The 23,585-nt window shown below is 52.3% G+C and overlaps 1 protein-coding gene across 1 annotated transcript in view; it reads left to right on the top strand.

Annotated features, from left to right (window-relative positions):
* The first annotated feature begins 1,055 nt into the window (after positions 1 to 1,055).
* LOC115943088 (uncharacterized) overlaps positions 1,056 to 23,585 on the top strand; it is a 46,171-nt gene continuing 23,641 nt past the window's right edge. Inside the window, exons 1-12 of the mRNA XM_081816804.1 lie at positions 1,056 to 1,104; positions 2,290 to 2,343; positions 5,917 to 5,961; positions 6,547 to 6,609; positions 7,048 to 7,101; positions 10,332 to 10,373; positions 13,105 to 13,137; positions 17,354 to 17,407; positions 17,676 to 17,729; positions 18,451 to 18,504; positions 19,804 to 19,857; positions 21,093 to 21,146. Coding sequence (XP_081672930.1) covers positions 13,132 to 13,137; positions 17,354 to 17,407; positions 17,676 to 17,729; positions 18,451 to 18,504; positions 19,804 to 19,857; positions 21,093 to 21,146 — 276 coding nt within the window. The 5' untranslated portion in view covers positions 1,056 to 1,104; positions 2,290 to 2,343; positions 5,917 to 5,961; ... (2 more) ...; positions 10,332 to 10,373; positions 13,105 to 13,131. The remainder of the gene's footprint in view (positions 1,105 to 2,289; positions 2,344 to 5,916; positions 5,962 to 6,546; positions 6,610 to 7,047; positions 7,102 to 10,331; positions 10,374 to 13,104; positions 13,138 to 17,353; positions 17,408 to 17,675; positions 17,730 to 18,450; positions 18,505 to 19,803; positions 19,858 to 21,092; positions 21,147 to 23,585) is intronic.

The following is a 23,585-nucleotide window of genomic DNA, read 5'->3' as shown; positions in this document are numbered from 1 at the left end:
GTAGGAGGGTTCCCCTTTCTCCGCATCCCCACCAACATCTATCGTTTCCTGACTTATTAATTTTAGCCATTCTGACTGGTGTGAGGTGGTATCTCATTGAGGTTTTGATTTGGATTTCCCTGATGCCGAGTGATATTGAGCACTTTTTCATGTGTCTGTTGGCCATTTGGATGTCTTCTTTGGAAAAATGTCTGTTCATGTCTTCTGCCCATTTCTTGATTGGATTCTTTGTTCTTTGGGTGTTGAGTTTGATGACACAGAAGTCTTTAGTTGGGTGTCCGGGGACCTCTTGCCAGAAGAATTACCAGGTTTACTAAAATAATAATGACTTTGGAATAGCACTTCTGCTGCCAAAGTAATAACATGGACAATATTTTGTGGGGAAAGGATTTTCCTCATAGCTATCATGGGGGTGTGTGTGTGCACCTGATAGGTCACTTAAGATCAGAGAAAAAGCAGCAGAGCAAACAGGTCTGGAGTAATGGAAGGTGGAGCCAGGAGGCTGCGGGGACTTTTGAGTCTTTTTGCCCTTGCCCAGACACCACCTGTCATGACCTGGTCAAAAGGGGCTGGGGGAGGAGGAGACTGCTTGTAGGGAACTAGGACATGGAGCCCCTCAGTGTCGTCCTTAGAAATAAAGGAGGACTTGACGAATTCCAAACCAGGACTGGAAAGGGAGGAAATGTTGGCAGAGATTTTGCAGAGAGAGTGGGCACAAGGTGGGCATTGTTCTTCCTGGAGGAAGCGGGAAGCAGGGGTAGAAAAGGACCGTGAGCCAATCAGCTGGCCATCTGGGTCCTGCCTCCTCTCGCTGACCACACAGGTCCAGAGTCACCGGACACCGGACACCGGCCAGAGGGTAAGGGCCATCCCCCTCATAAGGCAGTGTGGGGGACAGCCCGGTCCCACAGAGACCACAGCATGCTGGCGAGCGAGTGCCCTGGGATGCCCCAGCTGCTGGCGACAAAGCAGCTCCTGGCTAGAAGCCACTCAGTGCAATGCGCCCTAAACAGGCCTCTGATTTTGTTCTGTTTTCTCCCTCTTGCCCAGGGCCCACCTGGAAAGGATGGGCAGCATGGAGCACCAGGCCTGCCGGGACCCAAGGTTGGTGTTCATGGGGGTGGCAGGAGTTTAGGACCCAAAGAGCAGGAGGAAAGAGATGTTGGATCGTTGGTGAATGCTAAAATCCACTGATTGTCTCGCCCTGGGTTCGGGACTCGGGAATGTTGGGATTCACCAGGTCAGACGTGGGCAAGTCCTTTATTTCTGCTAAGGTAACTGGGGAAGGATTTGGAAGCCTCAGGCTTTAAAACGAAGCTGTTAGAAATATGTTACATATTTGCAGGGAGGAACAACTTTCAGATATGCTTAACATAAGAGACTTTAATTTTAAAAATATTCTGGTGGGGCTCCTTATAGTAGGATCATTAAGAAAAGAGTCTGGGGTGGGGCACCTGGGTGGCTCAGTCGTTAAGCGTCTGCCTTCGGCTCAGGTCATGATCCCGGGGTTGAGCCCCGCATCGGGCTGCCTGCTCAGCGGGAAGCCTGCTTCTCCCTCTCCCACTCCCCCTGCTTGTGTTGCCTCTCTCGCTGTGTCTATGTCAAATAAATAAATAGAATCTTTAAAAAAAAAAAAAAAGAAAAGAAAAGAGTCTGGGGTTAAGTATCATAAAATTGGGAAGCAAATTCCCAGTTCACACATGGCAAATGAACAACTACAAGACCACACAATAAATATTTCCACCAGTGAATTTGATTCTTTCCTACCAAACACATACGCTCAGTGTGTGGGGCAACAGTCCGTGAAAGGCAGCTTTTCGATATTATGAGGACATCCATCATCCTCTTCAATCAGTAACTTAGAAACTCAACTTTTTCAAGACCAAATACTGAATAAGTATGGATTTAACTTCATTTTATGGGTATTTATGTGAATAGTCTCCATCTTTTCTCCCTTATCTTTCACAACAAAGGAAAGGGCGAACCCAGTATTTCGTATTCTCAAAATCATTCACACGACATCTCCTGTACCCCAAGTCTCTCAGTGAGAGGAAAGCACCTTTTCTACTCAGTGACATTTTTGTAAAATTAAACAAAAGCAGAGGCATGGAACATGGAATCTAAGAGGTAGTACCAGCCGCCGTTTTTGGTCACCGTGGTCATGCAGAATGAAGGAGCTCAACACCACCAAAGGAGTGATTGTCTGCCTTGACCAGCCTGTGACGAGTGCTGAGTGGGACTCCCCGAGCCCAGCACTCTCCTGCCAACCTCTCTGTGTGTTCCTTACAGGGCCAGCCAGGAGAGAGAGGAGAAGGCGGTCTGCCTGGAAAACCTGGCCCTAGGGTATGGATCCCATCTCCTCCCCACCAGTGGGTTCTGCTGCACGGTGTGTTTGGGGTTGTGTGAACCACAGCGGATGGTGTGAGCACTGACTGTCAGCGGGGGTCTGGCAGCGCCATGAACACGGGGCTGTTGGAAGGGGTGAGGGCAGGTGGGGGCTCCGACAGGGATAGCCACACCTGGTGGGAAGGGTCACACCATGTCTAGGACAGAGGGAGCAGGGGTGAGTGGGTTTCTAGGGAAACCTGTAGCTGTGGCCTTGGGAAGAACTCGTCACTGTCCAGCTTATCCTGGCAGCGATGAGCGAGAGGGCCTTCTCACTGTCTGCCTGTCTGTCTGTCTGTGTCCCTCCTCCCCTCCCCACTGGCACGCCCTAATGCCTGGCCCCAAGTTCTGGCTGATGTGGTCTGTGGCGTTCAGCCCCCTGTGCCTCCAGCAGGTGCCAGGGGCTATGGGAGAGGCAGAGGCCACTCCCCATTGCGTTTGGACAGGGCACCTCCTGTGGGGGTTTGGATGGCTGTCCCTCAGAGCCCCACATCATGGGCTACAGGGTCTTCTTTTGTCTTTAGGCCCTGAGCTCAGATCTCAGCTTTGGCCCAGGCTCAGAATGCAGTGAGCACCAAGCAGAGAGGGCTGGACCATGTGTGCATGGTGCTGTGTGTGTGGCTGGGGTGTGTGTGTGTGGTGCTTGTCGGTGTGTATGTGGGGTGTGTGTGTGGTGTGTATGTGTGCAGATGCTGTGGCTCTAGGAGAGTTTGTGGCGACAGGAGATTGCCGGGGTGCTGCCCCCCCATCAGTGCCCTGCACTTTGCTGGGTTATGAGCTAGTCAAGGGAAGCACCCTTGACTGGGTCTCTGTCACCTCTGCTCTCCCATTCCCACCTGTGGTCAGGCACTCGGCAGGTGCTCAGTAAAGGTTTACTCTACGGAGGATGGATATCAAATTCAGCCGAGCAAGAGCACAGCAGTGGCCTGAACTCAACACCTGCCTCTCTGGAAGGCAGGACTCCGATCACCTTGCTGGCCAGGGAAGGTGTTCCTGGGCAGATGCGGGGCCCTGGCTTTGCCTCATTGTTTCATAAAGTGATTGTTCTTTAGAAGACCAACAGAAAACGGAGCAGGAAAAGCACAGATTAAAACACACCTGGTAAAGTCAAGCACACCCAGGTTGATTTAGATGTGGAAAGAACCTCCCCAGGTCCACTAGGAAACCTCCTGTTGTCAGGATTCCAGATGCAAGAGGCTCAGCTTCATGCCCCCCTTAGTGCCCAGTGAGTTGTCCCCTTGCCACTTACAAGACTGTGCTCCTTCGTATTTTAAGAAGCAACATATGCATTTTAAAAAATACCTATGATGATCCCCAAATCGTTGAAATACAATAATAAGTAATTTACCAAGCTGTGTCCATGCACACCTGGAGGTGCTTGTGTGGGATGAATCTCATGGTCTTAAAAGCACCCAGGCAACCTTTCAGCATTTGGTTGAAATTCTGTCATTTTCCGGAAAGGACTTAACACATTTGCACAGGTTGGCTGACTTGACCTGGTAGATTTTATGGTGTGAACCACACCTTAAGAGTTGTATTTTCTCAAATTTGTAAAATGGCAAGTCCTGGGTTTGTGCATGTGAATTCCAACATTGTGTCTGGTGGTCTTTGGAAGCAGGCTCGCCCCCATGCATGGGTCTGCAGAAGGCGGCCACTGATCTCAAGAAGTGTTGGGCTGAACTCAGAGGTGCTCTTGGGGATTTCTGTGGTCTTTCCATCTGCATGTTTTATATTTCTGGTGATCTCTAATGGCTGGAAGATTTGAACAGAGAAGCCTACTACTCTGGCTCACATGTGGTGTTTTTGCCCGATTTCTAGTGCAATACGTGTAAAACATGGCTCTAGGAAGTTCAAAACTATGAATTTTTGCAGTTATGGTAGTTTTACAACATCCTTTGTAGCCTCAAAAAGGATCTGGTATGGGGCCTTCTTACTTTTTTTGACAAAATGCCCAACTGAAGATAAGCATCTCCCAAGATTACGGGTAAGTTGTAGACAGCGGGTTTCTGAGTCCACCAAGGAATGCAGCTGGCTTGCAGCGTGCACAGATCAAGAATTCAAGACACCATCCAGCCCTCTGTCCACCCTGCTTTTGACTTAGGGTTCATGGCATGAATTCAGGGGACACTTCTGAGGCTCTTCAAAATGCCTTCTCACCAAACCCAGATGCACAGCGCCTTTCTCAGCATGTAAGCAGCAATTCCCATGGCTAAGGTGTAATCATCCAAGCAGATTTAAAGTGACAGTTTGAGTGGCAGGTATTTGCACAATTCTGGTTAGAGAAGTTCTTCCTAATTGTGCCTGTAAATACTGGGAATTCATGGGGGATCGGAATGCATGGAGAATTTCTATATGTGCTTACTCCAATGCTGGGTCCCCTGGTGGCCTCAGAGCTATAGCATCAAATGTGTGCTTAATTGCTTAATGCTAACCAATGCTGTGGGTTATTTTTTCTTTCTTTCTTACCTTCCTTTCTGAGACGTGGTGGTAATGTTAGCCTTCACCACCAGCTGAGTCTGGTATGGCTGCGGGGAAAAATCATTATGTTTATTCGTACCTGCTCATTTATTCATTTATGTGTCCATTCACTTACCAGAAAACCACATTTCCTTGTGGAAATCTACACTAAGGTTCTGCTCAATAGCATCATGGGTGTTAGAAATTGTCATTCAAGAAGTTAGTGCTTCTCAAGACACATCCTAAGTTAGAAATTATAGTCCCTCCCCACTACCCCCCCCACACATTTACATCAGTAATTTGTAGGGATCTGGTTAACACAGCAGCCAGATGTCCTAGGACCAGGGACCAAGCCCCTCTGGTCCTGTGCCTCCCACTTCAACATGACCACAAAATGCTAGTCAGGAACCGAATGCCTGAGGACAAAACTGCATCCAAGCTGCTAGGACCAGTGTATATTTGGGGGTTTGCTTTCTGATATAAGTTTGGATGTTTACCAGAATTTCACCCAAGACTGCCTTTATTGTAACACACCATGAGAGAGGAAACATAAAGCTCTCCCCCACCTCTAACCACGGGGCTGCCTGTGTTTTCCAAAAAGTCCAGACAGCAACCATGGGACAGCGACCAGTGTGGACATGCTCATGAATGACTTCTCCTTCATCGCTGGACCCAGCATGGGGCCTGGGCTCCCTACAATGTGTGCTAACAGCTCCGAGTGGGATGGACCTTCGAGGCACAGTTTGGGCCCCTCGTTCCGAATCATACACTTTTAGATTCAGGATGAATGGACTCACCTGTGTAAATGCTGTCAGGGCGATTCTAGCAGAAGTTTATTTTGGGGGAAGTGAGAGAGGATATGAGAGAGTGTGGGGCCCCTCCCTCTAGAAATGCCACACGCTTGGGTTTCCACAGCCCAACTGCTGTGTGGAGTCTGCTGCCTAGAGCTATGCACGTGCTTGAGAAGCCAGAGTTGTGGCTGGCAGGTGCTGTGAATGTGTGGGGGCAACTGGGGAACGACGTCTCTGCAAATGTGAGTGAAAAATAATAGGGTGTCTGTTATTCTGTCTCCAGGGAGAAGTTGGGGAGCAGGGCCTGGCGGGCCGACCTGGAGAGAAGGTCTGTTTGTTCATACCTTCATTCATTCATTCATTCATTCATTCTTCATTCAATGCATTCATTCATTATTATGCCCTAGGCCTGTATCCACTCTCCTCTGGGGGCTCACTACGTTCATCTCATGTAATCATTTACTTACCCAATGATTATCAGCATGTCTTATGCCTCCATCGCTGTGTTGGGGTCACAACCATCAACCAAGAGCCAGGGACAGGTGCAGTGAGTGGTGGCATGCAGGTGTGGGTGGGAGGGCAGGAGAGAGCTCCTCATTCAGACTTGGGGGATATCAGGAAAGGTGGAGAGGCAGTGATAATTGTCCTAAAGGATGAGGAGGAGGAGGAAACCCCCAGACAGGCAGAATGGGTTCCTGGTGAAGGAACGGCTGAAGTGAGAAAGAGCTTGGAGATGCCCCAGTGAGCAGAAATCTCTAGAATCGCTGCTTTCCGCGTCAGCCCCGCTGAGCTAGAGCTCTCTGGGGGCTGGAGAGCAGGAAGGGAAGAGCACACGGCGGGGGCGTGGCGTGGCCCACAGGAGAGCCTCCTCACCAAGAGCCCAGTGGACAGAGGCATCCTGTTGTTTCCACAGGGAGAGGCTGGTCTCCCGGGAGCTCCAGGATTCCCGGGCGTGAGGGGAGAGAAAGGAGAGCGGGTGAGTGGTGGCACTGTGCCCGTGCCCTCGCAAAGCAGCCCCCTCTGGGGTTCAGTCCCTGGGGCAATGGGTGGTCTGGGCTGGGGTTTGGGAGTATTTGGCCAGGTGTACGGAAGAGGAAGGGAAGGGGCTCAGGCTGCTCCGGTCTGTCTGCTGCAGCAAAGGGACAGGGACTGAGCGATCAGTCGGCAAGGGTGGAAGATCTCCAGATGAAGTGGATGGGAACGGGTGGGCGCATCATGTCAGGCGCCCGATGGGGAGGAGGTGCTTCACCCCTAACTGACGGCAAGCCCTCGGAGCTGCGCTTCACCTTGGCATTTACTGATAAGGCCAGAGAAGAGCAAGAGGAAAAAAAAGGGATTTTTGCCCGAGGTCCACTTGCTCTTATGTGCAAAAGGCAGGTGTTCTGGTGTTTTCTAATTTCATCTTTCACCGCAGGGAGAGAAAGGCACACTGGGCCTCCCAGGACTGAAAGGTGACCCAGGTGAAAAGGTAGGAGTTGCTGTTGGCCTCCTGGTCATCAGGGGCCTGGATTGGCCAAGCCTCCCTCCTACGCCGTCTGTATGTGCGGTGCCTACAGGGCCGTGGAGAGGGTCTCGGTGTCTGAGTCAAAGCTGTGGCCTGGGTTACAGTCGGCTTCTACCTGCCAGGCGGCTCTCAGCCCCTTACCCCACCTCCCCGTGCCTTGGCTTGCTGCCTTGGAAATGGTTCCACTAGTCCTTCCTCCGAGGGCTGCTGGGAAGCATGACTCAGGTCCTGTGAGTGGAGTGAGTGCTGCAGACTCACGGTGTGCCAGGATGGCCGAAGCACCGCTCATGTAGTGACTTCGGTGATGCTCAGGACGACCCTGAGAGGGGTTGTGTTACCAATAGCATGCCCGCTTCATAGATAAAGAAACAATGAGGCACAGACAAGCCACATTGCTTTCCCAGGGGCACATGGATGGAGTGCACTGCAGTCAAGATCCAAACCCCAGCGGTGGGTCAGCTCAGTGTCCTGGCTCCAGCAGAGCTGTGCCTTGAGCTGGCCTGGCCCATGGGCACCTGAGCATTGGCAGCGCACACCCCAAGGGGCTTGCCTCTCCCCTTCTCCCGCACGATGCTCCCCCTGCCTTCATCCCCCCATGTTTGCACAGTCTTCCCCTCCAATTCCCCGTTCTCGGTGCCCCCCCCACCCCTCCCGGTGTTTCTGGGCTCCAGGAGGGGCCTCGCACCAGCTTCTCTCTTGGGCTGGAGGCTGAGGGCTTTACTCTGGACAGACCTGCTATCTAGAAATGGAGAGCCAAAAATGGAAAGGGCTTTGTGTGGTAAGCTGCCCAGGCCTGTTGCCCTGGTGGATTTTTCGGAATTGCAATTTTCATTTGAGAAACTCATTTCCAGGATGCAAAGGGCTCCACAAGATCCTAAAGCCCCTTTTATTGCTTTGGCAGAACTGCTGGGCCCATGGCAGAATCACATTCAAGGTTCCAGAAAATCCGGCCTGCCTTTCTTTTCTCCAGAGAAATATGTAATAATAGACAAATCTGGTCAAAAATCCAAAATAGGACATTAAAGCAACATTGTCCCCTTCTGACTGTGTCTTGCACTTCCCTGTCTCCATTTCCCAGTTCATTCCTTCCCACCACTGGCTATGAACGTTTTTAGCCCTGTGGCATCTTGGAAAGTGGGTACAATCCTCTCCTTTCTCAGCAAGGGCTGCTGGGGATTCATGTTTTCGTGGAAGATCTGGGATCTGAACCCATCCTCTAGTGAACTCCAGAGCTCATAGGTCAGCAGCCGTCGGGGGTCTTCCCGACAACCCACCTGCGATTCCTGCCTCACCCCACAGCACTAGGGAGGGGCCGGCTCTACCCAAAAGGCAGGCTTTAGACTCTCTGGATTGGAGAGAAAACCTAGTCTCTTTGCCTGCCCTCTCCTCCTTAATACATATCCATACATTCACTAGTGTCAACACCAAATGAACAAACCTTTCTTTAAAATTTTTTAAAGAGAAAAGAGAAGAGTTTTATTTGAGCCCAAGTTAGGACAGCTGCCGAGATACACAATCTTCACAAAAAAGAGACTGCTACAGGGAAGAAACATTTGGGGCAGAATTATATATGATCATCAAGATGAAGGACATTCCAGAAAGTTACATACTTTATCTTTTGTTTTCAGTATGTGCAAGGCTGTATGACTTTCATCTTATGGGAACCAAGGAGGTTTTGTATTGTTTTTTTATCTTTACATTTGGAATGTTCCCTTTTGGTTATTCTATTTTATTTTTTTTAACGAGGTAGATGTACACTGTGTGCTGGGGCAGAAATAGAGTCTATGCTTTGAAGTTTTGCTGAGTCATTTTGACGTTGGTAAATGTCGGAGGATGGCTTCCCTGGGAGCCCAGGAGCAGGGCCCAGAGACCTGAAATGCTGAAAATTTCCTTTATCACCAGGAAGCACTCAACTTTGATTATTCAGACTTTTTAATGTGGGGTAAACTGGTTTAAATGAGATTGTTTCTGGAACATGAGGATGTCAGTGTCAGGAGGATAATTAGGTAAAATCGGGTAATGCAAATAACACTGAGAAAGTGTTTTCCTTTCTGAAAAAACTTCTGGAACTTCAGTGAAGGCAATGCTGCTTGGATTCGGAGTTTAAAACCAGGCTCAGCCATGTGCTGGCCATGACTTTGAGCAGGTAAATGAACGTTAGGCATCAGTGTCCTCATCTCTGAAATGGGTATCTGTGTTATAGCCATTTCTGTGGAGACTAAATGAGTTGATACGTATAAAAACACAACTCAGTAACTGGAATTAAATACTGTAGAAAAATAGAAATAAGATAGAAACAGTGTAACTATATTAATTTATTATTGTTGCTTACTAAGAGTGGCCTTGTCCCTTTCTAAGCCAGTTTTATTCATTCATTTGTTTACTAACCATGCATGGAAGGCCTTCAACAGACCTAACCCCGGGCCACTTGGAACACACGTGGGCACAGACATGCATGTCCTGGCATCCTGTGGCACACATGGAGTGGCAAGCTTTGGGGACCATGTCTGCTCCCTGTGGTTCCTCCTACATGGACAGCCCAGTGGCCCCCTTCCTTCAGGTCAAATGTATAACAATTTCCTCCTTATTGGGCCCCTGCTGAAGATGATCTGTCAGTGTCCCTGTGATACTGTGTACCTTTATCATTATTTTACAAAGAGGTAAACAAGCCCAATGAGGTAAAATAACGTATAAAATGTTAGATTGAGGTTGAAAGCTCAGGAGGCTTAACTCCCAGACTTGCGTTGTTTACAGGAATGTAGATTTGTCCTCTCAGTCCCCTGAGAAGAGCCCTTCCCCTCCACTTGGGCTGGGACAGGACCCATGGAGTCTGTAAGGGAGCTCCCGTCTTTGTGCCCAAGGGCGCAGAGCGGGGATGTTTGCTACATCATTAGTAAGCAAGAACTAAGTGTCGTCCACAAGAAGGTGGATAATGGATCACTCTATTTCCATATTCACAGTGGACTAGTGTAGAGTGATATAAAGGATCTATGGCTAGCCATATTAGCATAAATAATTCTCAAAACATAAGGTTTCTTATGTCTGAAATATTTTATAATTCAGAATCTCTCTGTCTATCTGTCTGTCAAAGTAGATACTGGCTGGGTGATTCTGTTGTCTGGGGAAAGGTGTCCCAGGATAAGCAGAGTTGGCAGGAAGATTAATGATCTTTTATGTTCCGTTTTTTCATCTAGGGTGAAGCTGGTCCTGCAGGCCCCCCTGGATTACCCGGAACTGTAAGTTACTCTGCTTCTTATCCTCATTTTTTCTTTGAATCCCTCAGGCATTGGGTAGCTCCCTTCCTCCCATACCAGTTAGTTATAAACATCTTTTTAATGGAGATCGTCAGTAGCTAGGCCTATTCCTAGGTCTTGTGATCCAGAAATACATAAGCTTCTTTAAGAACCACCTTGTGCTTATTGATTTATTTTATGCAGCAAGCATACTTACTATTTATCAGAACATTGGCTAGACACAGTATGTCCCCACCTGTTACATGTGGGGAAACTGAGGTCCAGAGACAAGAAACAGGGGGACACTTCGTCCAGAGTAGGACTGCAAAATGGGTATATAACCAGGACTCATGCTTCCACCCAGTCACTGTACTTGGTGTTGAGTAGTGAGTAAGACCATGGGCTTCAGAGCCAGAAAAAAGTGGGTTTGAGTTTCTGAGTCTCTGCTCTGCCATCCACCAGCACTGTGGTCTTAGATACATTGTTTAATTTCAAAGACCCCATCTTTTCATCTGTTAAGAAAAACTATTATACCCAGCTATCTTGTACATTTCTAGCGAAAATTAACTGAGATCATAACAGGTATGTAGTCCAGTTTCTGGTACATAATAAACAGTAAATTAAAAATGACTGCTATATACAGGGGAGCATATTTTGGTTTATTTTTTTTTTTTCATTTTAATGTTTCTTCCCAGCCTTAATATTCTGTGCTTTGACCGGTTGATTTCAGGGAAATTGAACATGTCTTCATTGCTGGCTTTGGTTGGGCAAATATGGAGGCCAGGAGTTGAAAGCCTGAACACCCAGAAATCCCATTTACAGTGTGACAAAGAATCTTAGTCTGTGGTTTTTATGTACGTTAAATCATTATTCCACAGCTCAATCTCTTCCCCATACGCATGCCTATCGAAATAAGACTCAACCGTTCTATAAGGATGTCAGAAGAATTTCAGAATCAAATTAAGAGTCGGAACCATTCGTATAAAACTTTGTGTAATACTGGAAACATCTTATGTTGGGAAGCATGCAGGGAAATGAGCACTGTTATTTAGTGTGAGGGCAAATCAGTAACACTGAATTGAGAAGTTCCTCAGTAGTCACATATAAAGTATGTACATGTTAGCTTAGAAATTTCATTCCCAGGTATCTATCCCAGAGAAGTATTTACACTGTGTGTATTTGAAAAAGCATGTACAAGGATGTACATTGTAGTTTTGTTTATAATGAAATATTATAGGCAACCCACATGACATAAGCATAGAATTAAGTAAACCACAGAATATCCATGTCATGGAATCCTAGTTTATAAAAATACACACATGTGCATATGCACACACACGTACACACACACAATGTACGTGGCCTTGGAAAGGTACCGATGCTCAGGAAAGATGCATAGAGAAACCAGCATGGCCTCCAGGGCCCACCCAGGTGGGGCTGGTTCCTACTGCACATTCACTAGTGGTGGGGGCTTCGTTAAGCGCTTTACCTGCCTCCAATTTTCTTATCCATGATGCAGGGAATATAGATGATCTACTTCTTTGTTATTGTGAAGAATATGGGGGTTTATTCATATAAGGATGAATAGCTATGTGCTTGCTGGTGGTATTTGTGTAATTCTTGTACAAAGTCATGTGTTTCTATACATTCATAATTATGTGGAAATATATAGAAAAATTTACTAAACTGAAAAACGGTGGTTTCTTCTGGAGAAGAGACAAGTATTGGGGGACTTGGAAGGCAAGGTGTATTTGAAAAACTTGTTTTTATCCTTCTATTTTGACTTCATTGTGTTTTTGGACTAGAATCCATGATGTCCTTTGGCCCATTCACTTATTTTTTTGAACACCTGCCGTGAGCCAGGCACTGGCAGGGTTTGGGAGCCCTGGAGCTTCAGCCTAGTAGGGGAGGCAGACTCTAGTCACCTGGTGGCCCTGATACACATATGTGACAAATTATAGTGTGCCACCAGAGGAAAGAACAGGGTTCAATCAGGGAGAATGACAAGGGGACCTAATTTATATTTGAGTGGTGGAGAAGAAAGGTGAGGTCTTTGAAGACATGATATTGAAAAAAGGCCTGAAGGATGGACCATAGTCAGCTGGATAAAGGGAGGAGGAGAGCACGTTCCCGGCTGGAGGAGTGGCAGGGGCAGACGTCCTGTGGCCTGAGAAGCCTTGAAGTCTGCGACACGCTAACTGCGGCATGAACGTGGGGTGGGGCTGGAGGGCCACACAGGGGCCAGCCCACGGCGCTCTATGTGCTGGGATAAAGAGTTTTGCGTAAGTTGGCTCCTGGTGCCCAGGGCGCACCTCCCCTGGTTTCCTCCTCGTGTACATCATCGCCAGTGGATGCTGGTGGTGGTGGATGCTGGTGGAGGGCCCGGGGTCCAAGGCTCTGATTACTTGCACGGCCTCTCCATTTCAGCTCACAGCACCCCGGGTAGAGGAGTTTTCCGCCCCACTTTAACAGTGAGGGAATAGAAGCTGACAGGTGGTCACACAGTTTTTTTTTGGCGGTGTGAAACTCCAGGGTCCCCCATCTACCCACAGTGCTTTTCTGCCCTGCCTCGACCTCAGCTCAGGGACTGGAGAGCAATCAGTCACGGTGCCTGTTCACATTAACAGTCACTCCAGGAAGCCCTGGGGCCCCCTTCTCCCACTTGATCTGTCTCTTAGAGGCAGGTTGTAACAGTCAAGTCACGCTTTTCTCATTTCTGTGGTTTCCTTTTCAGACGTCCCTGTTCACACCACACTCAAGGATGCCAGTAAGTAGCTACGGCCCCTCAGGGCTGCAGGTGGCTCCCAGCCAGGCCCACGATGCCTGCGTGCTCCAGGTCCTGACTTGGCCCCACCACGCGGGGCTTCCCAGTGGCTGCACTTCCAGATCTGTCCTGGCAGCCAGGGTGGGGTGGTGAGGACAGGCCCTGCAAGGACCTGGCTCCAGTGTCAGGCAGGCGGTCCAGCGGCCTGGAGGTCACCTCCTGCAGGCTGAGGGCAAGGGCCAGCCCTCTCTTCGGGGGGAGTTGGTTCTCCGCTGCACGAAAAGCTGGTGGTCTCGAGGAGAACAGGGCTGTGTGCTGTGGCGGGCAACTGAAGAATCCCATGGAGCATTACTGAGGATGTGGGCTGTGAAGGGGACCCGGAGACTGAAGCGCATCGGGGGTGGGGCCCTGGGTCTAAGAGGGGCTGTTCTGAGAGTAGACAGTGGAGACCTGGCCAGCTTCGGGGTTGGCGGTGGAGGGAGCTCTTGGGGCTTCTCGTGAAGACCGACCCTTGACAGACGAGGAGGCTCACCATCACTGCAACCGCTAGGAAGCTTTTCCTCCATTAGCGAAAGTCGCTTGGGGAAGAAGTGTTTCCGGGCTCTCCTCTTGCTGTCAACAGCACTGAAGCCAGAGGCATGTGCTTGCTGTTCCCCTTTGCTCTCAGGATGCGCTTCTCACTGCTCCGGGCCACACAGCTGCTGAGAGCCTGCAGACGTTGTGTTTCCGTAGTTGCTTTCTCCTTGTACTCGGTGTTAACTAGTTATACATAAGAAGCTGCAGTGAATCCTGTTTTTGATGGGAAAGTTGGGAGCAGGGGGATTGAGCCAGGATCTCCTCTGCTGAGATCCTGGTAGAAGGAGAAGCCCTTTGAGCTTCTCCAGAGGTGAGATGGGGAGGAGTGGTGGTGGACGGGGTGTCACTGGGCGGCGTGGACTTCAGAAGTTGTTGGGAGTTGCCTTTTGGAGAGAACAGATTTGTGTGGCTCTGGCTGTGTCCCCTACTTTCCGACAAAAAAGGATTCAAAGGGACAGAGCAGGAGAGCATCCCACATGGCAGGTGCCAGGAAGGCAGCGCGGGGTGTCCCTGAGGGATGCAGATGTGCCCTCATTTCACAGATGATGCCTTGTGGGTCAGAGAAGCTAAGCAAGTTGCAGAGGGCCTGCCTTGGAGATAGGAACTGAGGTGGAGTTGTCAGCTGTAAGGCTGTGACTGGCCAGAGCGGCTGTCCCCACCTGCTACTGAGACTCGGCTTACCCAGATGGTAGCCACTCATATCACGCTACCTCACGTTGCCTCCCTCCCCTCTGTCCTCTGGGTCTCCCTCCCACGGGCCCACCCTGAGCTCCTTGAGCTGGAGATCAGCCTACAGGACCAGCCTCTCCTTAAAGGAATTGCTCCATTAAAGATGATTTCCAAGGCATTCCGGTTAGAAAGCTCATGACGGGGAGCCGGGGTCTGCCAAGCTTCCCCTTTGTCCCCCAATGGGGACACTTCCTGCAGGGTCTGAGATTTCTGGAAACCAGGAAGCCACTGACTTCAGGTTGCAAAGTGAGGAAATTGTGTCTATGAAAAAAAAGATTCATTGTGGATTATTGCATGTATCTTTCTGGACTGGCCTCGTCACCATGGTAACTGTATTTTTATTGATGGTTTGGAAAAGTGTTCTTTGACATCTTGCTCTCCGGAGGCCCGCTCCTTTGAGTCCCTGCACAGGGAACGGGTGGCAAAGTTCGGGGCATAATGAAGCAAGGAAACAGAGCAGGGCAGGAGGCCTGGAAGGAAAAGCCCACCTCCCTCTGCCTGGAGATGGAGAAGTCTGCTGGGGCTGGCTGCGGACCACGCCTGGGGAGGACTTGAAGCAGTGTGCAGGTCTGGAGGGGGGATCCAGTCCTTCGCTGGAGGAAGGAGGGACAAGCAGCCTGGGGCTGGGGAAAATTGCAGCTAAGAACTCAGAGGGCCTTTGCGACTGGAGGGGGTTGGCTAGAAGGTGGTGCAGAAGCAGTTATCTGGGGAAGGGTCCAAGGCAGCCTTACTCTGCCACCTCAGCCTGCAAAGGAATCTTCAGGTTGCCAATCAGAGCTTGAGTTTGCTGGGATGACACTGAGTGCAGAGAGGGTGTTGATGTGGCTGACCTCACCAGTCGGGGGAGTCAGGAAGAGAAGCCAGTCGCACCCATGCATTCAGTGATGATTGATGAGCACCCACTATGTGCTCCCGGAGTGAAGGCTCTGCCTCCCCACTGACTCCCAGGCCCTGGGCTGGAAATGGCTGGAGCACCTTGCCTGTGAGCCCCCAGAGGTCCCTCCTCTGGCCTGGCCTGACCACTCGTGGGTCCTGAGCCTATCTTCCTGCCACCTACAGTCCCTTGCCCCAGTGCATCACCCAAGATAATCCCGTAACCCTTTTGTCTTTATGGGTTGTATGGCCAGTGACTAGAGGACCAAAGAGTTTGGAAAATCCCCCCGGGGAAAGTTTCCTAGGAGGAAAATGTGCTGGGAGAAAGGTGTTGCTGTCCCTGGTGAATGGAGCCAGAGTGTGTTCTGAGCTGGTTTGCAATGGAGCCTCTACAGGAAAGAGTGAGGTCACCCCTGTGTTGGTGCTGCAGGGCATTTGCTAGAGCAATCTCAGTGAGTCTTAGCCACAGCTCCCCGAGGTAGACCATGCAGACTGCGTGTGACACACGATGCAGACAGAGAAAACCAGCCAGGGCCACGCAGATGCTAACTGGGGGACCCACCTGTCACTCGGGACAGGTGGGCAGGCGGGAACCTCTTGGGCAAGGTCTCCCGAGTCTGCCTGTGCATGGGGAGAGAAAGCAGCCTGTCCACCAGTGTCTCCTGCCACTAGCCTGCCCCAGGCTCCCTAACGCACATGTTAGAGTTTGCCTTCTAGATGATTCCAGGGTCCTCTCTAGGCCTCCCGGTCTCAGAAGCCTGCGCTTTCAAAACCCTGCCTTTGCAGGTCTCCCTTCTCCACTTCAGGCAGCGCTCATCCCATCTCTCCCAGGACCTTCCTGCAGATGGGGTGCCTAGTGTCTCCCTAAACAGGCCGTGGCACTCTCGGACAGCTCTAGGTCCTGCTCCTATAGAAGGAGCCACGCACGGCCCTTCTGATGCACAGGCTTCCGTGGTTACCCTGGTCTCCCCAGAGAGCTCCACAGACCCACCCCCACTCTCCCCTTTGGGGCTCATCTCTGCTGCCCCTTCTCTGTGTCACTGAATCCTCATGCTGCGTGCAAGACAAAACACCTGTTCATTTTGCAGCTGTGGTCACAGAAGACACTGTGGCTAAATACTTCACCCAAGGTTATAGAGCCAGCTCACTGGAGAAGCCGAGTTCTAGGTCAGTTCCTATGGATCTAGAGCTGTTCACTCTGGTCCACTGTCTCCACCCCTCTCCCACGATGGCCCTTCAGCTCTTGAAAGATAGAGGCCTAAGCCCTTTCAGGTCTGCCCCTGATGGAGCCTCCTATCTGCCCACCTTCTCCCTGTCACTTGTGAAGAGCAGGGTGAGGCCCTCTTGTCTCTCTACGCCTCCTGGGAGGTGTGTTGGGAGTCCTGGATGTGATAGCAGCAGATCAGGAGAATGGCCTGTCTCTTCCCAACATTAGATTGTTCCATTCTGGGCAGCTCCCAATGTGGCACCCCTTTTCCTGCCTGTGGCCCATCTCTTCTTTAGCAAAATTAGACACCCCAGTCTGGCCACCAAGAGTGCAGCATTCAGTCTCCAGTCTGCCAGATCCCTCAAGCAAAGCCCTTTCCCCAGCTTCTTCATCAAGACAAGGAAGGGGAGAGCTCGGAGTCTGAGAAAAGTCTCTCCCCTCAACATTCCTTCCATCATTATTCGTTGATGATCGGCGCTTGCGGGCCTCGGGGCTGAAGGGGGTGGGAGTCGAACCCAAACCGTACAAATAAGGGTAAAACTGCTGTGGGTCAAGTGTGTGGAGGACATGGGGCAGGACAGGGCAGGACAGGACAGCATCGCGCTGCCATGCAAGTCCCCGAGTTTGGGGTCAGCTTCCCTGCAGAAGCGATTCTTGGTCTTAGATTTGAAGGATGAGTAAGAATCATCAGAGTCCAAGGGGGTCACAGGGGAGAGGCTGAGGGAGCAGCCTTGCTAATGGGTCGGGCGCAAAGGGCGGGGCGGGGTGGGGGCAGTGTGGCGGATCTGTGGGCGGGGCAGGGTATGTCCACTATACTCTGTGCTTCTCTAACAGGGAGAACAAGGGCCAAAAGGAGAGAAGGGTGATCCCGGCGTGCCTGGGGAACCGGTGAGTGCCCTGCACCCCGCACCCCATGCCCTTCAGCCTGTGCATTGGTTACAGGGCGTCCAAGGGCCGCGTGGTGGCAGGTCTGAACTGTACGATCTACCCACAGGATCCCCGCTAACTGAATGCAGCTCCTCCCTCCTTCCTCGGGGCTCCGAGGATGTCCTCACCGTGGATCCCAAATCAGACCCGTTGCATGTGTCCTTGCCCCACTCCCCTCTGCTAAGAGCTAAGGTGATGACTTAGTTCCTTGACGGTTGTTGCGTTGCAGGGATCCCAGGGCCATCCTGGAGAACTGGGGCCTCGGGGACCCACTGGAGCGCCGGTAAGAAGCCCTATCTCCACCTGTGGGCTCTGAGGTGCAGGAATCCCCAGCAGCCCCCCTGTCCCTCCCTGTCCCCACTGGTCAGTGTGCCTGGCATTTGGGGGCTACCCACCAGGGGGCGCTGCCATAGGTGCCGTGAGCCCAACGCCCTAGGGCTGAAGGCCCTCACAAGGCACCCCCAGAACGCAGCCCTGGGGTGGGTGCTGCCTCTGGACCCCTGGATGGGAAACGATGCTAGAGCACAGGGCGGTTCAGATGCAGGAATGCCCTCCTTCCCAGCTCTGATTGGCAGCTCTGGTGTAAGGGACCCTGGTGCGGTTTAGCATTTTGATTTTGTTGTCATTTTTCTCTGCTGGGGCTTCTTAGAAACTGCCTCTCTCAGGCACGTTCTCTGGAGAGGTCCTTTTGGAGTGACCTGTGGGGACTCAGACCCCAGGGGGGCGCTGGCTGGCTCTATGGGCCTGGGCCGTCCTGTCCCTGTGAGCCCCATTTATCTAATGATGTCTCAGCGCTAACACCCCGGGGGTGGTGAGGACGGGACGAGATAACAGGCCGAGCCCCGTGGCCAGGGGGTGTGATTTCTGCGTGCTTCGGACTCTGCCCCCGTCCTGCCGTTTGCATCCCCTGACTCTGATGAGCAGGCTGTCCCCAAGATGGCCCTGCATGGGGACGTGGGCAGCTTCCCCAAGATGTCTCACCTCCCCCTTTGTGTCCCGGGCAGGGTGCCAAGGGACAAGAAGGCCCACGTGGGGCACCTGGAACAGCTGGAAACCCTGTGAGTCCTCATGCCCCACGTGCCTCCTGGGGGCCGCGGAGGGAGGCTGGGCCGGGCACGTGCCCCTGGGCTCACGGCTCAGGGCCGATGGGAGGGATGGGCGGAGCGCTCGGCCAGGCTGGGCGCCCCTGGAGCAGCGAGGACCAGGAGAGACATCCTGGTCTCTGCAACATTCCCAGCCTTTCAGGGCTTTGTCCACATGCCCAGCCCACAGACGGAGTGTCCTTCCACACGCACGGGGGTGAAGCACACAGGGACACGCCAGCACCCACTCACACATACACGTGCTCTAAAACCAGCCTGCACACATACAGTGATGCACACACCCCTATAGAAACTCCCAGCACACGGGGCAGCTAGGGACACGGGCAGATAGGTGCCTTCATGCACACGCCTCCTGAGTTCTGCGCCGCTCTGCCTCACCTCCCGTGGGGCCAGAATCTCCGTGGGGTGAGCACTGGACCCTGGGGCTGATGGAGTGAAGTGTCCTGGTGCAGGGCCGCAGAGCTCAGGCTCCCGTGTGGCGCTGGTGGAATGAGGCCACCTCCACAGCGGCTCTGTGTGAAGCAGTGGTGGTAGTTAGAGGTCCTGGACCGTGGGTTAGAGGCCCTCGGCTGGAGGGCACTTGCACACCCAGGTCATCTGTGCCTGTGGTGGAGTGGGAATGGGGTCAGCCGAGACAATGACCGACGTGGATGTCACAGGGCGGGGGCAGATGGCAGGCTCCTCCTGGCTAGTAGAGAGAGAGAGCCCTGGGCGGAGGGCAGCCTGCAGGGCAGTGAAGCCGAGTGCAGGCACGGACGCCTGGGAGAAACACGAGTAGCCTCCAGCCCTTGGGGAGTTCCCTGCTTCCCATCTCCATGGGTGTTGACCCCCATGCCTCCTCCCGTGGAATCTTTGTTAACCATCAGTGTTGCGTTCAAGTCCACTTCCTCCAGGAAGCATTCCCTGATTCATCTGTCAAAGTCAACACATAGGCATGCACACACTCACACACGCACGTAAGTGCACACGCACACACCGCCTCTGCCACCTCTATGCCTTGGTCTTAAGGAACTTCCAAGAGCCCTTCTGTCCTCCTGTCTCCCACGTCTGTCCCAGCATCCCACCTACCGGAGGTCTGGCCAGCTGGGCGCCACCGCATACGCACGGGAGGAGGCTCACCTTGCCCGTGGAGGGAACGTCAGGTTGGAAGTAGCAAGCTACAGTGAACTGAGGAGAAGGCAGTTTTGGAGAGACTCTGGGGTAACTGTTTGTCATCGATACATTGGGCCTTTCTAAAGTTCTGCTTCTGAATAGGGCAGTCCTGGAACTGCGGGCCCACCTGGTGCCGGCGGCCCCCCAGGAAGTGCGGTGAGTAATGGGGGGGCCGGACACCAGTGCCGCTTGCAGATCCACAGCCCCCCCCCCAGGTTAACATGTTTATTCTCCTCCCTGAAGCCGGGGGGGTGTGTAGGCACAGGCAATCCTTGCTCCCATTTGACAGCTGGAGAAATGGGCGTCCCAGACAAGGTCACCTAGAAAGTTCACCAGCCTAAGGCTCGAGGTCACTCATCAGACCTCCAAGTGGGAAACAAAACTGTGAGAACTGCAGAAAACTGCAGAAAGCCTGTAAACGTCGGGGATGTTGGGGTCAGCCTCCGAGTTTGCCTTTCGAAGAGACAGGACAAACCTAAAGGATTCACAGGGGTCCCGACCCTTAGGGTCCCTGGATGCTGATCATTACACATGGCGGCATCTCTTCTAAGAACTTTGCGTGCATTAATTCATGGAATCCCCTTGACCTGGGAGGTGATTTTTCTCACTGCTTCCATTCTACCCAAGAGGAAAAGCAGACACAGGGAGACTGAGTCATGTCCTTAGTGGTCGCCAGAGATGGTGCTGGAACATGGCCTATGTCTCGTCACTCTCCCTGCTTCTCCTGTTGGAGGTGCCTGCCAACCCTGCATTCCTTTGCCTGAGGGTTTTCTCCGGCTTTCGGAGACCACATTGTCCAGCTATAGGACACATGGTGATGAGCATGAGCCCGAGCTGCCGGCTGCGTAAACCCCTGGCTCCTTCACGCGGGCAGCCCCGGAGGGCGCGTCCTGAACTAGCTCCGAGAGCACCTGCAGAGCTGGGCTCCAGCTGCACCCATGTGGACTGTCGCCGTCCTCCCCTTTCTCACTGCTTTGTTTCCCTCCTGGGGTATCCCTGGGCCACTTGCACTTAAGCCTTGGCTCCAAGTCAAGCCCCAGGTGATGTCAAGGGCATGGGGTGGAGCAGGTCCCTGATGCGGAGCCTGTGTTCCTAGGTCACCCTCATCCTCCCTCGTGTCCAGTGGAGGCCGGGCCCTGCCCTCTGAGAGCCACTGCCTGGGGCGGGGCAGACCGCCAGGCAGGGCAGGCTCGGCACAGGGGCATGTGAGCAGACAGGGAGGGGCCATGCGGGCAGGCGGGGAGGAGAGGGCCCCCCCTGGGGAATTAAGTCAGGGATGGGGAGCCCATGGGGACAGACAGTAGCCTTGGCTATGAGGGTGTAGGGTCACCTTTCTCTGGGGGCCACGGGCCATCTTGAACTTATTATGTGCATAACCTGCATTTTTTCAGGGCTCCCCTGGCATCAGAGGGCCCCCTGGGAAAGACGGGGAGCGTGGAGAGAAGGTAAGACGTGGCTGCTCTCAGCATGCGGCGTCTGTACTCTGCTTCTTGAGAAGCCGTGGAGGCGGAGGCCCAGCCGCTCGGGCCTGGGTTCAGGCGCCGGGGTCTGAAGGGGCTTTCTAGGTAGAGGAGAGAGAAGGCCGTGCAGCCACCTCTGGGAGGCTCCCAGCAGACCTGAGTCATACAGATCCCTAGGGAACAGATGGGGGCTCGAGGAGGCTCTGGGAAAGGAGGTGACGCGCCCCATCTCGCATAGCAGAGCTTGACTCCAAGCCCCACTTTCTCTCGATTTGGTGCACCAGCGTATCCATCCCACACCTCTGTGTGCACCCTGAAGCCTTCCCAAGTTTGAGAAAGAGTTTCGTTTATTAGAGGGAAGAGAGACATGGTATCTCCACAGAACACCAACGCCCCAGAGGTAGGGGAGGAAGGTCCCCAGTCCTGTTTCACCTGCATTTCAGAAAGTGAAAGTGTCTCTGGGGTTTATTGCTGAGGGCCTGCTACTGGCTTCCAGTGGGTAGAACCTGGGGTTCTGCCAACAATCTCACACTCACAGGACAGCAACCCCCCACCACAATCCCCCCAAATGTCAGTGTGCTGGTGTGGAGACGCCTGACGTCTGTAACGTGAGGACAATGACATGTCAGTGGCAGGTTGTAAAGATGAAGTGCAGAACTGACCCATCAGAGGGCTCAGCAGGGGGCCGGGGAGGAGATCTGCTGCCCCATCTCCCTCCGCGAGCAGTGTCCCGTCCCCAGACATCCTCCACCTGGCAGACGGTCCACCGGGGCCCCTTTAAGTGCAGGTCCCTCAATGTCCTGCTAGGAATACCTTCAAGTCCACTTTAGCCAGAACCTTTTAAAGGAGAGATCATTTTGTCCTTTCTATTTTGGCAGAATTTAACAAGAATAGATGGTACATTTGCATTTTGGCAGGGAGGCTGGATTTTAAAATACATGTCTCAGATAAAAATGGTTTAGCGTGGAGGAAAATGATCAGCCAACCTATAGGACATATCCTGAGGTTTTTTGGAGTGCTGTTGATGATAAGCCCAATAATAACCCTTATGTGGTGCAAGTGCTAATTTTTGTTTTGAAAGAAGATAATGCCATCGTAGATTACAGTAATAAAAGTAGAGCACCCAGAGGAAGCCAGGGGAAAAAATAACCCTGGCCCATCTGCTTTGCCTTGATTATACCACGTCTGAAGATTGCACTCTATTCTGGACACACAGTAAGTAGGGCACTGATGACCTTAGAAACGGGTGACCAAGATGCTGGAGGTTTTGAGGTCCGGTTGAGAGCCAAGAGGAGGAAATCAGTGAGCTGTTGGCATATCCACCACTAGAGGGAGCCAGACACCCCTCCTTGGCTGTGCAAGAGCCTGGGTAAGGGCCCAAAGCCAGGGCTGCGTTAGGAGGGGATCCCCAGGATGCTCTGCAAAGTGGTCAGAAGCCCAGCTGCTAGGGCAGGCTCTTTCTCTCTCTCTGGGTGTCCAGTGGCTGGCCCGAGGCTCAGGGAAGCCGATCCTGCCCTAGGCTTGCCGAGAGGGGCCCTTGCTTTCCCAGCCCTTGCTCTTTATCGCACCTTCTCTCCAGCAAGGAATGTCTATAGGCATTCACGCTGTAGCTCAGCCCCCAGGGAGCCCTGCCCAGGAAGAGGAGCCCCTGTGGCTCATGTGGTTTCACCCAAGCTCCACAGCCAGGGCTGCCACATGGAGCTCTAGACTTTGTGGTCCAAATGTGAGCGTTTGTGAAGAGCAGCTCCCTCCCTCCTCAGGTCCTGGAAGCTCTCTGTCTCTGGTGTTTCTCTCATCCCCCCACTCTGGAGCCCTGAGCTGTGTTCCTATTGCTGGAGGCCTACCCTGTAAAGAGGGGTTAGATTCTGTCCACGGAACTCCAAGGTTGAGTGTCACATGTCTGGAAGATTCCAGAAAGGGCAGTCTTGGCTGAATGGAAAGAAACAGTGTGTAGCAGGGCTGCCTGATAAAGGAATAAGGCCTAGCAAGGTGATGAGCTCTCTGCTCTTGGAGGAATTCAAGCAGAAATGGGAGGACCTCCCACAAGAGATGCACCTGATGCTTCTTGCACAGGGTAGGCGACTGGACTATAAAAGCACTAATATCCTGCCCATTCCCACGTTCTGCCTTGTATCAGCTTGCCAAGTCTGCTGTGACAAATATCACTCACTAGGTGGCTTAAACAACAGAAATGCATTGCCTGACGTTTCTCACCATATCCAGAAGTCCTAAATCAAGGTGTCATCAGGGCTGGTTCCTCCTGAGGGCCATGAGGGAAGCATCTCTTCAGAACCCTCTCGTTGGCTTATTGATGACTGCCTCCCCCCTGTGTCTTCACACTCTCTTCCCTCTGTACCTGCCTGTGTCCAAATTTCCCCTTCTTACGAGGACACTAGTCATACTGGATTAGGGACCACTTCAACC

The sequence above is a fragment of the Leptonychotes weddellii genome, chromosome 4, assembly GCF_054177405.1.
Source record: "Leptonychotes weddellii isolate Sample4059 chromosome 4, ASM5417740v2, whole genome shotgun sequence".
Taxonomy (NCBI): domain Eukaryota; kingdom Metazoa; phylum Chordata; class Mammalia; order Carnivora; family Phocidae; genus Leptonychotes; species Leptonychotes weddellii.
Note: the sequence above shows the minus strand (reverse complement) of the source record. Positions and strands in the feature narration are given on the sequence as shown.